Source organism: Xyrauchen texanus, chromosome 10, assembly GCF_025860055.1.
Source record: "Xyrauchen texanus isolate HMW12.3.18 chromosome 10, RBS_HiC_50CHRs, whole genome shotgun sequence".
Classification (NCBI taxonomy): Eukaryota; Metazoa; Chordata; class Actinopteri; order Cypriniformes; family Catostomidae; genus Xyrauchen; species Xyrauchen texanus.
In genome coordinates this window covers 6,501,711-6,518,381 of record NC_068285.1, presented here as the reverse complement: position 1 = coordinate 6,518,381, position 16,671 = coordinate 6,501,711, and the positions used below count along the sequence as shown (strand labels likewise).

Here is a 16,671-nt window from a genome sequence, read left to right as displayed (position 1 = left end):
TTATATTTAAACAGATTTTATATTCATGCAATACTGTGAATAAGAATGTCTATGGTGTGAAAATCATCTATTATTAAACTGGGGTATATCGTGAAACTGTTAAACCGTTACATCCCTACTGGAGATGCTGCCACTATTACAGAAACCATCTTCAACATCATTACAGCAGAGAAATGCAGACCTGCAGACACTCTTGCATCATTTACCAGTGATGCTGCTTCTGTTATGATCCGTAAGATTTGAACATTTCACTTTTATTTGAATAGCAGTTTTGATATAGAATTGATTTTTACTGTCAAGGCAAGAAAACTGAAGTAAGAGACTAAAAGACCTTTTCCCTGAATCACTGTCACTGTCCACTGTGTTCCCCATCCAATATAAAGGGAAAGTCTTACCCAACCAAATACTGCAAAACCATTTCAACAATATTTTGGTATATCAAGCAAGCAGCACCTTTTTTTGCCAATGTGTGAACGGCTTGTAACACGACTTATAAAATGAGCCTTTCACAGACTTCCTAGGTTGCCTATTAAAGCCTGTAGACTGATTTTCATGTGAAGGGAGCGGGTCGCTTTAGCCGGGAAAATCAAAAATATGTGTCATTTATGTGCGCTCCCGAGAGCCTCAGTGCTTCTCTTCCACTATTCAACAGTGACAACAAACTGCAACACTAGACAACGTTATCTTAGAGATGAATCCAGCAAACGTCCCAGCACAACACCGACTCCAACACAAACTCTGAGTAAGCCAAAAAAAACATTGATCTACTGATTCCCGTCTGGCTAAGCGGGAACGTGATCGTGGTCGAGTGAAAACTAGATTGAAAATCGGCAGGGCATTTGATTCCTGGATGGACCTTCATTTAGTTTCGGGGACCAAAACGGACCCTGAATTGGTGTTTTTCTTATTGGACAGGTAAACTTACATAACTGCAAAGCATGTGACATATTGAGCCATAAGGATTGATCTGTGTCATTTTAGCTAAACTACAATAACACATGAAATGAATGCTAGACAATGATCAAGATAATGCAAAAAGACCCATTGTGGCAGGGCGGAGGGTGGGGCCGGGTCGTAATCCTACACACCTGGTCCCGTATTAGGCTAATCATGCCTCCGTGAGGTATAAAGGTCGACTGCAGAGGATCGTGCGAGAGAGAGAGAGATAGGTTACGGACATGTCCGTCATGTGTGTGTTTGTCCTTTGTTTCAGTTTATTATTAAAATATTATTTATGTTGAAAAGCCGGTTCTCGCCTCCTCCTTTCCATTGATCCCTTTACACCCATTCATTAGCGTAACTTGGTTATACAGAAAATATATATCATCTATTATTATAAAACAATAGTGCATCGATATATCAAAATGTCAGTTGTGATGAATCACATCAATACTGAATTGTGTCAACATATTTATAATGTACAGTCTATTTTATAAACAGCTACTGTCATCACCACATTTAGCTAACAGCTATTGATAAAGCTGACTAGCTAGCTAACACCGACATCGGCTATCGTATAAATGCAGTCAATGTATCATGCAAAGAAAAGTGATTATTCAAACTACAGTCTCACATAGTCAGACCGATATCCACACTTTGTTTTAGCCCTGTTCCAGCACTGGAGAGTCAAATATAATATACAGTCTCAAAGTTTGTAAAACAATCATAACTAAGTAATTTTAATTATGCTGCCTCATCTGTCAGCATGATGCCGGTGAATCACATTCAGTCTCTTTGTAGGTTACATCATTGTTTTGGTAAATGCTCGCTCGCCTCCCTATGGAGTGTGTGCGTTCACGAGCAACAGGAAGCTGCTGCAGTTCACTTCACGGCCACAGGTGTCATTAATAACAAGGGTTTCTGACATACTGCACCTTTAATAAAATGTGCCCTTTGTCACCTTTTCTGTATTTAGGGGACTGTCCTCAAGTCATCTCTTGTACAACTAAAGTCCAAAAGCACTGTAAAGGACAGGTAGGAATCTTGGCTATGAGTTGGGGTTTATGATTTAGTGATTATGGCCCGAGACAGCTGGGATAGGCTCCAGTACATGTGACACTGCATAGGACAGTTGGCTTTAGAAGATGGATGGATTTAGTGATTAGTAACACTAATAATAATGTTCTTAATAGGGAGAGATTTGTTGGGGATTATAATTTTATGATTGCGAACACTTTTAAATAAGAATCGGGTGGGGTCCTTCAGGGATTATACCCCCGCCCCTTTTAAGTGTCTTACGTGACACTAATCTAGGAACCGAGTCTCATATTTTTTTGACATGCAGACCAATGAAAGTGTGCAATATACACTGAAAATATCATGGAAATAATGTTTAAATATGTACAAAATGCTTTGCAAAATTTTCTTTGGTAAGATACAATAAATATTTGTATTCTTGTTTTGTTTTACTGCTTAAATAGTTTTCATTGTGGTGCATTTTTGTGCAAACATTAAATTGTGCCAAAATGGGCCAAACAGCACTTTATAGAGATGAAGGGGGACTCTGCGCCAATGAAGTTTGATTGATAAAAAGAAAATGCTCTATATTTTGTACAAATGTAGTAAAAAACACCTTCATGCAGCAATATCAGACACTCAAAAGTGTTTTTTCTAAATCAAAACCATTAATTAAAACGTGTTTTTTTTTACTCATAAGTAACACTTTACGATAATGTCCTTGATGTGGGTGATTTGTTGGGCTTTATGATTTTATGATTGCTAACATTTTACAATAAGATTGTAGGGGGGGATATCAGGCATTCATTTTGTGAATCAGAGCACCCCCTCAATAGTTTAAAATTTTGTGTCTCAAATTTTGTTGACATGCAGAACTATGAATGAAAGTTAGCAGAATACACTGAAAATATAATTGAAATAATGTTTAAATATGTACAAAACGCTTAAAAAAACTCAGAGACTCAAGTATTTTTTCTAAATCAAAACCATGAATCATTTTGTTTTTCTCTTTTCATGAGTAGGTTCGGAATTCCCTTGAATGCCCCCCAGAGTGAGTTATGTCCACACACAAAATATCAAAAGAATGCAAAATCTGTTATAATGACGTCACGTGACACTTCAGAGTGTGTGTGTGTGTGTGTTTGGTGGTTTTATTAGGTTATACACTAGTAGTTACGAAGGTATTATGCTATAAATGTGGTTTATGAGGACATCTCTAGTGTCCTTGTAATTCAAACGTACATACTATTTTTCTCAAAATGTTTCTGTGAGGGTTAGGTTTAGGTTTAGGTGATAGAATATATACAATAAAAATCATTGTGTCTATAGAGAGTCCTCATAATGATAGGTGTAACAATGTTTGTGACTGTGTGTTTACAGGTTTAATATATGTACATCTCTGATGTCTGTTTTAGATCTTTTCATCTGGAAAGAAACATCTACTAAACATCTTAAATATCAGATTTACAACATTCTAGATCATAAATGTCTCAAAGACATCTGCTGAATGTCTTACTGACATTAAAGACAATATTTGTCATTTTATAGACATATTGCAGATGAGCAAACAATGTAAAATAGATGTTGTTAAGATGTAAACACATCAAATAGACGTCTGGTTGATGTACGTGTGCTATCAGGGATAGTTTGTACAGTATAAAAATCATTATGTCTATGGAGAGTCCTCATTATGATAGGAGTACCAACGTGTGTGTGTGTGTGTGTGTGTGTGTGTGTGTGTGTGTGAGAGAAACACATTGCCACCTAATGTAAACAAAGATGGCTGGACTGGAATGATCGCATTTCCCTGTTGTGTTAACTGCATATAGGTGAGCTGTTGTCCGTTATCGTGATGTTTTGTGTAAATTAGGCTGTCTGCTTCTATGAGTGTACTGTGTGCTTGAAAAGACTATTGAGTTGCTGTTTGAGTTACTTATGATTGACAACAGAATGATCACCTAATGTAAACAGACATGGCTGCGAGGATCAGTGATCCCAATTTTGTGTTGACTGTTTGTATACGAGCGGTAAACTTTTATAATAGTAATTTTGTGACCATTCGGATGTCTATTTCATAAAATAATTATACCATGTGCTTGAAAAGACTGTATGAGTATCAGTTTGTGTGAATATGAATTACAGGCACTTGGGCAGTGCAGTTTAGTGTTTGCATGAAAACCGATTTGAATCTGACATCACTGACTGCTGCAGAAACACAAATGTGTGACGCTACTCTAAGGGTGCCAGTCATAAACCATCACAAATATGCACCAGTAAGTGTGAAAGGGTTACGTGACATATGCTTATAGATTGTTCTTTTGAATTGTTTTCCTAAAATGAGTAAAAATAATATTCTGATAAAATGTAATGATTACAATATGTCTCATTCTAATGAGACACTAAAAACATATGTCTTCTGTGTGTATTTTTAGGGATTTGAATTGTTTAAAAGGAATAAATACAGGTGCTATTTCAGTGCATTCACTGACCATTCAATAAATTCAAGTCCAATTAGGGTCTGGGTTTAAGGGGTTAATATGAGTACAAACAGTGTTTTACAGCTCAACATACTTAAGTTTGTCCAGTGTGCAGTTTGGATCGATTAGACTTTCAGAGAGCAGCCTGACTCCTGATTCTCCTGGGTGATTGTAGCTCAGATCCAGCTCTTTCAGGCATGAGGGATTTGATCTCAGAGCCAATGCCACAGAACAACAGCCTTCCTCTGTCACCATACAGCCAGATAATCTACAAACACACATACACTATAGTCAGATAATCTACAAACATGCATATAACCAGTGATGGGGACACAATACTGTAAAAAGACACTGTCCTTCGGATGAGACGTTAAAATGAGGTCCTGACTCTCTGTGGTCATTAAAAATATCCTAGAGCACTACTCGTAAAGAGTAGGGGTATAACCCTATTGTCCATGCTAAATTCCCCCATTGGCCCTTCTCAATCATGGCCTCCTTATAATCCCCAGCCACTAATTGGCTCTATAACTCTCTCCTCTCCACCAATAGCTGGTGTGAGGTGAGCATACTGGTGCACTATATCTGCCATCATCCAGGTGGATGCTGCACACTAATGGTTATTCAGGAGAGTCCCCTGTTCACTGTGTAAAGTGCTTTGAGTGTTGTGTCAGAAAAGCTCTACATACATTTTACGTTCATCCAACAGAAAGAAAATCTACAAACACACAAATAAAAAGTCAGATTAACTACATTTACATTTAGTCATTAAGCAGACCCATTTATCCAAAGTGACTTACAAATGAGGAACATAAACAATTTGTCATATAAAAGTAAACTGTACCTGCAGGATCACACGTTCAAGTTCATAGTGTTGCTATAATAGTACAGAAGCTAGCACAGAAGAAAGAGACAGACAAGGATTAAAAAAAAATCGTAATTAGTAAGTGCCATTATTTAGGACCGATTAAGTGCTCACAGAAAAGTTGTGTTTTCAGCATTTTCTTGAATGTTTAAATGGTTTCAGAAGAACGGCAGATACGAGTAGAAACAGTTGGCACCTCAGGTTGGAATGATATGTAGATCTGCGTATCATCTGCAATAATCAGTCTGATGCTTGAACAGTTGGAGTCACCAATTCACACACACCAGTATAAGAGTGCGAGTGCACAATCAAAGAGTGCCAGACAGTGCACACATATTTACGGCAACATTATTAAAAAAAATATATAATAATTCAAAGCCAATTTTTTTTGTACGTAACATATATACAGTATATATCAGGACCCTGGTACCTGCGCAGTGCACTGAGACTGAACTCATGTGGTGCATCTCAATCAGCTTTAGATCATTAGTCAGCACACTGGTCAGGGAGTCGTCCATTTCTAGGGTTGTCCCTATCACAAAATTGTTCTAGTGCAAAAAAAAACAGTCACTCACCAAAAATCCCAGAATGCACCATAAAAACAAGTGAGCATCACAGTGTTCCCTTATGCCTCCTACACACTACACGACTTTGAAAGACGTCGGATTGTGATACCGTTCATATTACACAACTGTCTGTCTTGTCATGGAAGTCGTAGGGTTTTCAAATTACACGAGGAATCAGAGACAGGGATGAACACTTTACAAAACATTTCACTACTGACGAATCCCCGACGACACAGCCTGGACTCCAAATTATGTTTCACAACAGAGCACACACGAGAAGCAATGAAAGCAGGTAACTGCCTGCTGGTGTTTGTTTTTTCCCCCTCTAACGTTTCTTGCTCTCTCATTGGCTGTAGGTCAACGCTGCAGTTGTAATCAGTCAAAACACATTTCACATTCCATGATTTGGAATCGCTGACAGGTCCAGATATTTAACATGTTTAATATGTGTGTGTTTGTAGATTTTCTTACTGTTGATGTGTGTGTTTTTAGATGATCTCACTGTTGAATGAACATTAAATTTATATAGCGCTATTCTGACACTACACTTAAAGCACAGTGAACAGGGGACTCTCCTCAACCACCACTAGTGTGCAGCATCCACCTGGACGATGTGACAGCAGATGTATTGCACCAGCACACTCACCCCCACAGAAATTAATCTTTTTTTCACTTTGTTGACAAGAATAATTTTCCTGAAATTCAAACAAATGTCTGAGAAATATATACACATGTAAAAAAAACATGTTTCAGTGCCGTCACATCCATAATATTTTCATTCAGATGGAGGTGTGGTGTAGAAGGTAGTGAATTCACCCCTAACATGGGGACCCAGGTTTGAATCTTATATGGGTCATGTCCCAACCCTGTTCTCCCTCTCTCTCTCCCTCAATTTTCTCTCAATCTATACTATCCTGTATAAAAAGGCAAAAAGGTAAAACATTGTTTATAGAAATATCACTCAATATTCATACAAATAAGTTGATACTTCCTGTATAAATCTTATGTCGATGTTAAGTATGATGAACAAATGGTCTCATCTTTACTTTAAACACCCATTCATGAGTTTGCGTGTCCACATAGCACTTGAAGTGGAAATGGTAAACAGTTTGTTATGGGTAAACTAATTCTTTAAATTCTGTCTTTAAAGGAGGGGCTCGAGCATGAGGGTCTTGAGCATGCGGCTCGGCTCAAGCTCTAAGTTCCCCAATCCAATAATAAAGGAGGAGTTGGTGTGGTGGAGGAATGCCAGAATAATCGTCAAGGGAGTGAGGTAAGCAGCTGCTTATATGTGCTTGCATTATGATTGACAGGGCTAATTTGACAAGCTCCTCCCGAAACTTAATTTATAACACCTTTAATAAAGTGTTACGGACACTTAATATACAAATAATATGGATATAAATAAAATCACTATGGAGTCACAAATATAATATACAATACATACATTCATAACATAATTCACAGTCACAATGGGAATGAAAGTGAGGCTGTAAGGGATAGACTTACCATCTGTTCAGTGACATGCAGTGTATAAAGCTTCTAGATCCAATCTAATGATCCACAACTCATGTAGTCTGGAGTTTTTTTGTATACTGTAGTTTCAACAAGGATGTCCCGATCAGCTTTTTTTTTTTACAAAAATAACTACGTAAACAAAGTAACTAAAAGATGTCTTCAGCTTAATGCATTTAATGTAGTGCAGATAGCATTTTTATAAAACCTCACATATAAAATCAACTTCTACTTAGAATGGTGTAATAGATTATTTTATCTTTAATATTCAGCTACAAAAATAAATCACAAATCCACTGAGTTCTGCATGGATGAACAGAAATCTTACATACACTTACAAATGGTGTAAACAGCTTCACTTAATAGTCACAACAAAAATAATTATTCTATAAAAACTAATTAAAATTTTGGCAATTCCACTTAAAAGTGGCGTAAACGAGTTACACTTGAACAGGCCCAAGTTAAAAAAATAATGAAACAGTTATTAATAGTTCTGTTGTCAATATCAAAATGCCATTGTGACATACTGACAATCCAGTAAAAACCATGAAAGCTGCCAAACACTCAGAGAGATACATTCAAAAATAAGACAAATATATTCATAACAAGCTCTTAAAACTGCTCCAGTGAGAAATCATTCATATCTATGGTCTGTTTACTGTCTTTGAGTTTAACACAAATCGCCTAGGTTACGTGATGTAACCTCAGTTCCCCGATGGAGGGAACGAGACGTTGTGTCAGAGAACGACACTGGGGTCTCTTGAGCCCGATATTCACCTCTGTACTATGAAAAAAGGCCAATGAGAGTTGGCAGCCAGTATTTGCATGTCCCGCCTCGACATACGGGTATTTAACGCGCAAATACGGGAGTTCATTCAGAATTTTTCTGAGGAGCCGGAAATGGTCCGCCACAACAGGGGCTCGGCTCAGCGACGTGGCAAGGGGGACACAACGTCTCGCTCCTCCATCGGGGAACTGAGGTTACATACGTAACCTAGACGTTCCCCTTCTGTCGCTCTCTTACGCTTGTGTCAGAGAATCCACACTAGGGGTCCACTTAAAGCGCCATGCGCTGAGCCGCGTACGCGATCCGCTGATACAGGAGCGAGCAGGTATTCCTACGCGCAGAATCCACTCAACTGTATCAGGCCGACGCACTCTTCCCCAATGCCCCATTTAAGCCATCAGGATTCCTTATCGCTACCCCGGAGGGGGGAACAAGGTGACGGCCGCCAACATGGGAACGGGCCAGCCTGGCTGGGCCTCTTTTCTCTATGTTTCTCGCGATAGAGCAACCACGCCGGGCCCTTACACGCATTGAGGGAAGGGGGTCTTAGCCCTTGGTAGGGCGAGGAAGACCTCATGGAGGCCACACCTACCCGGAGGGGAGGCAAATTTGAGTGGACATACATCGCATGGCCTATACCTAGGCCTTATGCGAACAGTAGTGCGGTGGTAGCACCAGCCTCAGAGAGGGGGAGCATACAGCACGGCACCTGAGGCAGCTGTGACTGCCTAAGGGAAACACGGCCAACTCACGTGAGGGGACAGAACCGTGGTTTTACACACAGGGGAGTCCGAGCAGGAGGCCTTACCTGTGGGGCACCTATACCAGTACTAGGGTAGCTAGCGGTACCCGCAGTGGTTTGGGTCGGCGAAGTCCCTCCAAGAGAACTGGCGACCGCAAGGGCTAGGGAGGAGCCAACCAGTGTCCCAAGCCTGGGATCTCCTGGGAAGAAGGCGCACTGTTTCCCCTGGTTAGGGGAAGGGCGCTGGCGCAAGCTTATCCACCTGGTCAGATCGTCGGCGTGTCACCGAAGTTCCCACGGGCTCGGTACCTGAGAGAACACGGGATCTAAACTGACTCAACTCGGAGATTGTAGAATCTCGCAAAAGTGTTAGGTGTTGCCCAGCCCGCAGCTCTACAAATGTCTGCTAGGGCAGTGCCCCTAGCCAGTGCCCATGAGGACGCCACACTCCTGGTGGAGTGGGCTCGACCACAGAACGGGGGCACGGCCTGGGTGTGATAAGCCAGGGAAATGGCATCGACAACCCAGTGGGCGTAGTCTCTGCTTGGAGACAGCGCTCCCTTTCTGCTGTTCCCCGAAGCAGACCTAAGAGCTGCTCAGAGCCGCCTGGTGCTCTGTGTGCGTCCAGGTAAATACGCAAGGCACGCATCGACACAGCAGTGAGAGGGTTGGGTCTGCCTCCTCCCGGGCAGCTTGCAGGTTCACCACCTGATCCCTGAAGGGTGTGGTAGGAACCTTGGGCACGTAGCCCGGTCGCGTCTTAGGATCACGAAAGTGTCTGCTGGACCGAACTCCAGGCAGGCGCCGCTAACAGAGAACGCATGCAGGTCCCCGACCCTCTTGATGGAGGCGAAGCGATCAGCAGGGCCGCCTTGAGAGAGAGGGCCCTGAGTCCAATTGAGTCAAGCTGCTCGAAGGGGGTCTCCGGAGTCCCATCAGGACGACCGAGAGATCCCAGGAGGGAAATAGGTTAGGCCGGAGGGAATAAACCTCCGGGCACCTTTTAGGAACCTGACGATTAAGTCGTGCTTGCCAAGAGACTTGCCGCTCTACCGTGGTCATGGTGGGCCGCGATAGCAGCAACATACACCTTGAGGGTGGAGGGGACAGCCTCCTCTCCAGCCTCTCCTGAAGAAACACCGAGCACTGACCTAACTACGCACTTCTGCGGTCTTCGCTCGGAAGAACACCAGTTCGCTGAACAGACGCCACTTCAGGGCGTAAAGATGCCTGGTCGAAGGGGCTCTGGCTTGGTTAATAGTGTCTATGACGGCTAAAGGTAGGCCGGCTAGACCCTCCGTGTCCCGGCCCAGGGACCAAACGTGGAGTTTGAGAAAGGAGGTCCTTCCTTGAGAAAGAAGGTCCTTCCTCAGGAGAATTCGCCAGGGAGGGGCTGTCATGAGGAGCCTGAGATCCGAAAACCACGTCCGGTTGGGCCAGTAGGGGGCCACCAGAGTGACTTGCTCCTTGTCCTCCCTGACCTTGCATAGCACCTGTGCAAGAAGGCTCACTGGGGGAAAGCTGTATTTGCGCAGCCCCACGGGCCAGCTGTGTGCCAGAGCATCTGTCCCCAGGGGAGCCTCTGTGAGGGCATACCAGAGCAGACAGTGGGAGGTTTCCTGGGAGGCAAACAGGTCTACCTGGGCCTTGCTCGAACCTGTCCCAAATCAGCTGGACCGATTGGGGTGGAGCCTCCACTCTCCGCCAGGCAAGGTTTGTCTTGACAGCGCTCCGCTATCACATTGAGGGTGCCGGGATGTGAGTGGCGCGAGCTTACTCCAGTCGCTGCTGACTCCAAAGGAGGAGACGACGGGCGAGCTGTGACATGTGGGGAGCGTACTCGCCTTGGCGGTTTATGTAAGCCACCACCGTGGTGCTGTCTGTCCTGACCAGGACATGTTTGCCACGAATCATCGGAAGAAATTTCTTCAGGGCAAGACGAACGGCCAGCAGCCGCTCTGCTGCAAGGGTACCCCTGCCCGAAGAAAGCAGAGGTCTGTCCAGGGTTTGAAGGTTTGGAGGCAGGCAGTGGTAATTTCCACACCGCGCGTGCCGTGGCGCCATGCTCGCCTCGGACTCGAAGTCTGGAGCCAATGCTGAAGTGGTCTCATATGCATCAACCCTAGTGGCGCGAACGCCGCAGAGGATGCCATATGCCCCAGGAGCTGTTGGAAACGCTTAAACGGGACCACGGTGCCTGGCTTGAAGGAAGCGAGGCATTCCAGCACTGACTGAGCATGTTCGTTGGAGAGACGTGCTGTCATTGAGACTGAGTCTAACTCCAGACCGAGAAAAGAGATGCTCTGGACTGGGGTGAGCTTGCTCTTTTCCCAGTTGACCTGAAGCCCCAAGCGGCGGAGGTGCTCGAAGCACCTGGTCTCTGTGTGCGCATAGTAATTCCTGCGAGGGGGCCAGAATAAGCCAATCGCCGAGGTAATTGAGTATGCGTATGCCCGCTCCTTGTAGCGGGCAAGAGTCGCCTCTGCGACCTTCGTGAAGACGCCGAGGGACAGAGACAGGCCGAAGGGAGGACCTTGTACTGACACGCCTGGTCGTCGAATGCGAACCGTAGGAAGGGTCGGTGTCGAGGGCGAATTGAGACGCGAAAGTACGCGCCCTTCAGGTCTACCGCTGCGAACCAATCTAGATGCCGGACACCAGATAGAATTTGTTTCTGGGTGAGCATTTTGAACGGGAGTTTGGACAGGGTCCGATTGAAAACTCGCGAGGTCCAAGATCGGTCGTATGCCACCGCCTTTCTTGGGTACAACGAAGTAAGAGCTGTAGAAACCCTTCTTCTTTTCGGGTTGGAGGGACAGGCTCTATCGCGTCCTTGATTAGAAGGGAGGCGATTTCACGCGCAGGGAGAGGGCATGTTCGCCGTGCACTCGCGGAGGAACGAACGCCCAGGAAGTGGGGCGGAGACCTGGCAAACTGAATTGCGTGAACCGAAGTCGAATGGTCCGGTGCAGCCAGCGTGACGAGCTGGGCAGAGAAAGCCATGCCTCTGGCGCTCTGTGCTAGGGGCACCAAGGGGACAAGTATTTTGGACGCATCCGGCGGGCTTCGCAGCGGTGCGGAACAGGTAACGCAGCGCCGGGAGGCTCTGTGGCGCCCCGAGGCTCTGGTGCTGAGAATAAGCTCAAAGCACTTACCTTGTTCCGCGCACCCGCAGGGGCGGGTTCGTGACAGAGGAGGAGGTCTGATGTCGGCGCCCTCTGGACTCGCTCTGAACCGGCCGGCCGGGAACAGTCGTGGGGCTGAGGGCGGGAGCACCGCATCCTGGGCGCCGGGACTGTTGAGGCCTGAAACAAACGTGCCGTGAGAACGGCATTTGCGGGCCATGTGACCCAGAGGTAAAGGAAATAGCTCTTTTATTGAGAATTTGGGTACCGCAGCCCCGCCAGTGAAAAAACACAGGATTCTCCTCCCGCCCTCCACCGGGGACGGAGCTGGTCTCACCATCTCCGGAGCTAACTTCTCGCCCTCTGGGTCCGCTGTCTCAGGGACGCTTGGGAGCCTTCCGGGTCCTCGACGGGGTCCGTGAGGCAGGGGGCGTACGCTTCCTGCGGTTTGCTCGACGCTGGGGCTGAGAGCTGGGCCCAGGTTGAGGCGGAGCAGAAGGTCTTCTGGCCACAGGAGGACGCCCTCGGCGAGCAGATGGGGCCTGGGCCGTGGCGGCAGGCTTGCGGCGCGGCATGATGTGAGAAATGGCCTCCGTCTGCTTCTTCACCAGGGAGAACTGCTGGTCAAAGTCCTCCACGGTGTCGCCGAAGAGGCCGAACTGGGAGACAGGGGTGTTGAGGAAGCGAGTCTTGTCGGCTTCACGCATCTCGACCAAGTCCAGCCACTGCTGACGCTCCTGGACCACCAGAGTGGCCATCGCCTGCTCGAGTGCCTGCGCTGTGACCTTCGTCGCTCTCAGGGCGAGGTCGGTCGCTGAGCGCAGATCCTGCAGCGTGTCGGGATCAGGACCACCCCCGTGCATGTTGCGGAGTGCCTTGGCTTGGTGGACCTGCAGGAGAGCCATGGCATGCAGGGCGGAAGCGGCGCGTCCGGTAGCGCTGTAGGCCTTCGCGGTGAGCGAGGATGTTGCTCTACAGGACCGGGAAGGGAGTACAGGGCGGCCCCGCCAGGTGGTAGTGCTTCCGGGGCATAGATGGATCGCAACAGCTCTATCCACCTGGGGGATCTCCGTGTACCCGTGGCGCGCTCCGCCGTCGAGGGTGGTGAGGGCGGATGAGCAAGTGGCACAACGAGTGGAGAGGGGTGCTCTCCACGAAGACGTCAGCTCATCATGCACCTCCGGGAAGAAAGGTACTGGGGGGGGGCGAGGCTGTGAGCGGCGCCCCACGCCCAAAAACCAATCATCTAGCCGTGATGGCTGCGGGGAGGATGGAGGGTTCCAATCCAGACCCACGCTATTGGCTGCCCGGGAAAGCATATCGGACATCTGTGCGTCGGCCTCCTGCTGGGCGTGCAAGCCCGAAGGCGGCAGCCCAGAGGAGCCCTCAGCGTCAGAGCCCACGCCCTCCGATGTCGCGGCGAACTCATCTGCTTCCATCGCCTGAGGGTAGGCAGACTGGCTGTGAGGCGAGTCGCCGCCACCTCGAGCGAAGACGGAGTCAACGAGCGTGCCGGGCGCGGGTGGTCCGAGGGGCGTACCGGCGGAGCTGCACCCGCTGCCATCCCCAAATCGCCTCCATCGCCAGCCGCATCGTCCTCAATCCCGTGGGAAGAAGGAGCGACACGGGGGGCGGCTGGAGTGGCTTGCTTACGATTGTAAGCAAGCCGCGACCGCAACGTTGTCATGGTCATGTTCTCGCAGTGAGAGCATGAACCATCCACAAACGCAGCCTCGGTGTGATCACTGCCCAGACACACGAGACAATGCCTGTGGCCGTCGGAAGCGGAGAGTACTCTACCGCATCCAGGAACAACACAGGGGTGGAAGGACATCTTTAAAAAGACGCGTCCTTAAAAGGACGTTCACGCCGCTGTGTTTTGCTCTTTTAGAGGAAATTATTATTTTTAAATAAAATCACTCTTTTATGAAATGAAAGACTCGTGAGAGATCTTTTTTTATCTGCAACTGTCGATGCGCTCAGGGGCAGGAAGTGCACAGCCGTGCAACCAGGAGAAAGCCGCTGTTGTGCGCTGTAGAATCCAACAGCATGCAGCAGAGGATAGCAGGAACTCGGTGTGTAGTCACGCAGCAAACTGCAAACACGACAATCGGCTCCGAAGAAATTTTCTGAATGAACTCCCGTATTTGCGCCGCTTAAATACCCGTATGTCCGGGGGCAGGACATGCAAATACTGGCTGCCAACTCTCATTGGCCTTTTTTCATAGTACAGAGGTGAATATCGGCGCTCAAGAGAGACCCCAGTGTCGTTCTCTGACACAACGTAAGAGAGCGACAGAAGGGGAACACTAATTATTCAGCAAATGCATGAAGACGTGGTGTCGTTATTGAAGGTTAAACAATTATATTTATTATTAGTGGTATTGTGACCAACATTAATCTGATTTAAATTGGTATGAGTGACTGATGATGAGATATTGATGTTTTTGATTGACACAGAGAGCGCTCATGTTAAAGAGAGTAAAACTAAAATGATTGCTCAAACAATCTCTATCACACAACACAACGTCTGATTGTCACAACTCACGATCGTGTATCATGTATTTGCATGTTTATTTGTTTTTAACCCTCTATATCCTCTTCTTGCTCACTGTGCAACGAGTCAGAATAACTACCGTAACGACTCTAGAAAATGGGCAAATTAATTTTCATACACATGTAATTCTTACACATTTTTAAAAACAAACCAGCATATTCATCTCAATTACATCATGTCTGAAAGTTTAAATTCGTGAATGCTTAGAATTGCCAACAACTCATCCTCCATAGACTATTCTGTCATGCTTTATGTACTGAGAAAGTGCTCATTCATTAGAGGAGCAGTGTATGTGTGATTGCCTGCATGCTGCAAAAAAGATCGGCCCTAAATCTAGGCACGATCGGCCAATCGCCGATCACAGATTTAAGACGAATATCGGCCGATTTTGATTGGCAGCCGATCGATCGGGACATCTCTAGTTTCAACAGTGAAATGATCCAAAAACACTTTAAATGACTGTATAACCCATTGAAGAGACTGAACATCTATCTCTCACAGCCTCACTGTAATTCCCATAAAAATCAAAGATGTGAATAAGGTCTATAGAGGAACAATGTATAAATGCAATACTCTCATTGCATCACTTTTCATTTGACACCTGCAGAAATCCAGCCGCAATTAATTTATTTTATTTTTTATTAATTTAATATATGTCAGCTCATGACACCATATTAAACATGAAATAATTATTAATGTTTGTTGTAAAGTAGCTAGTATTCATTTTTTGTTTTAAAAACTTTTTATCAAATGAATTAATTTTTGACCGTTGCATCAAAAACAGACATATTTGAATTAAATTTGAAATAAAGACCACGATGAATGGCAACAAAACATTCAAAACATATTTATTGCTTATGCAGACGTTATGGTTGTTGTCGCTTTAAGAAAATTGGGGAAAATGTCTACCGCTCAATTAATAAAGGAGCTATTGCAGTTTGGCATAGAAGTCTCTGAAGAGCAGAAGAATAAATGTGAGGATGTTAATATGTTAATTGTCACATGTTGAGATGCTTTAAAAAAATTAAAAATTCGAGTCTTCTCTCAAGGATTCTTCTCGGTCTGACTACTTGAGTCCAAAAATGTCCTGCCGTTGGGATTGCGACATTAGTCCGCACGAGACTTCCCCAACGCAACGCTCCGACTCAGATTATACACGGCCATCAAACGCAAAATCAAGTGATTACTAATTAAAGTCAAATGGACATAAAGCGCTACAAATATTTATTGCATTGTTACAAACACACTTGATGATATAAAAAAGAATAAAAATTGGTATAAAAAATACTTTTCGATTTTAAATGTCCTCTTCATCATCCAAAATAAATGCAAATACTTATTTTTTAAATTATAGTTAGGTTTTTATTCACATTATCCACTAACAAAAATAACAGTGATGCCAAAGCTGTGTCCTGTTAAATCACTGATGGCCATTTGGACTTCTGTTTAGAATTATGCCACTGCAATTATTAAATTCAACTGTTTGTTACTTCTGTGTTCATGTATGTTTCATGTTTTATTATTTGAATCTTTATTTTATTGCAGAATTGATTTGTTAGCTCTGTAAAGTGTTCCCCACAGGTTACTATTTTTGTGTGTGTACTTTACCTCACAGGCAGTGGTGCAGTGTTTCAGCCTCAAAAACACTGGTTTAGTGCATGGCTTCTAATTGATGGGTGATTCAATTGTACATTTCATTATCTCTTTTATATTATAGACAATGATGTGGATGAGAGACTGTTGCAATTGGTCTGACGGAGTCTATGGTTTCATTCCTGTTTGAGGGATCATTTAAGAAGCAGCAAAATTCCACAGATTTGTCCAACAAATGAAGGAAACGGAGACGTTAACGCTTGAACCTGTGCCTGCAGAATGCCTTTTGCAGTCTTCGGCTGGAGCAAGGTTGTTGCTATTTAATGTTTCATTTGTTTCAGGGAACTATTCTTAAAGTTAATCTTAAAGAAGCTGGGGTTTTCCTTTGCTTCCCCATATTCATTTACTGTAATTATACTTGTGCTTAATTCATTTCTTGCATCTATAACATTAAGTATTAGAAGCAATACGTAACTGAACGAAGCATACTG

At 44.9% G+C, this 16,671-nt stretch overlaps 3 protein-coding genes across 3 annotated transcripts in view; 1 reads left to right on the top strand and 2 right to left on the bottom strand.

The window, feature by feature from the left end:
• Positions 1 to 16,671, bottom strand: part of LOC127650479 (uncharacterized) — a 1,198,408-nt gene that overhangs the window by 746,525 nt on the left and 435,212 nt on the right.
• The window catches only part of LOC127650380 (NACHT, LRR and PYD domains-containing protein 3-like), a 1,539,373-nt gene that overhangs the window by 1,357,817 nt on the left and 164,885 nt on the right, over positions 1 to 16,671 (top strand). The window lies entirely within an intron of this gene.
• LOC127650387 (protein NLRC3-like) overlaps positions 1 to 16,671 on the bottom strand; it is a 132,929-nt gene that overhangs the window by 5,113 nt on the left and 111,145 nt on the right. The window contains exon 11 of the mRNA XM_052135785.1: positions 4,528 to 4,701. Coding sequence (XP_051991745.1) covers positions 4,528 to 4,701 — 174 coding nt within the window. The remainder of the gene's footprint in view (positions 1 to 4,527; positions 4,702 to 16,671) is intronic.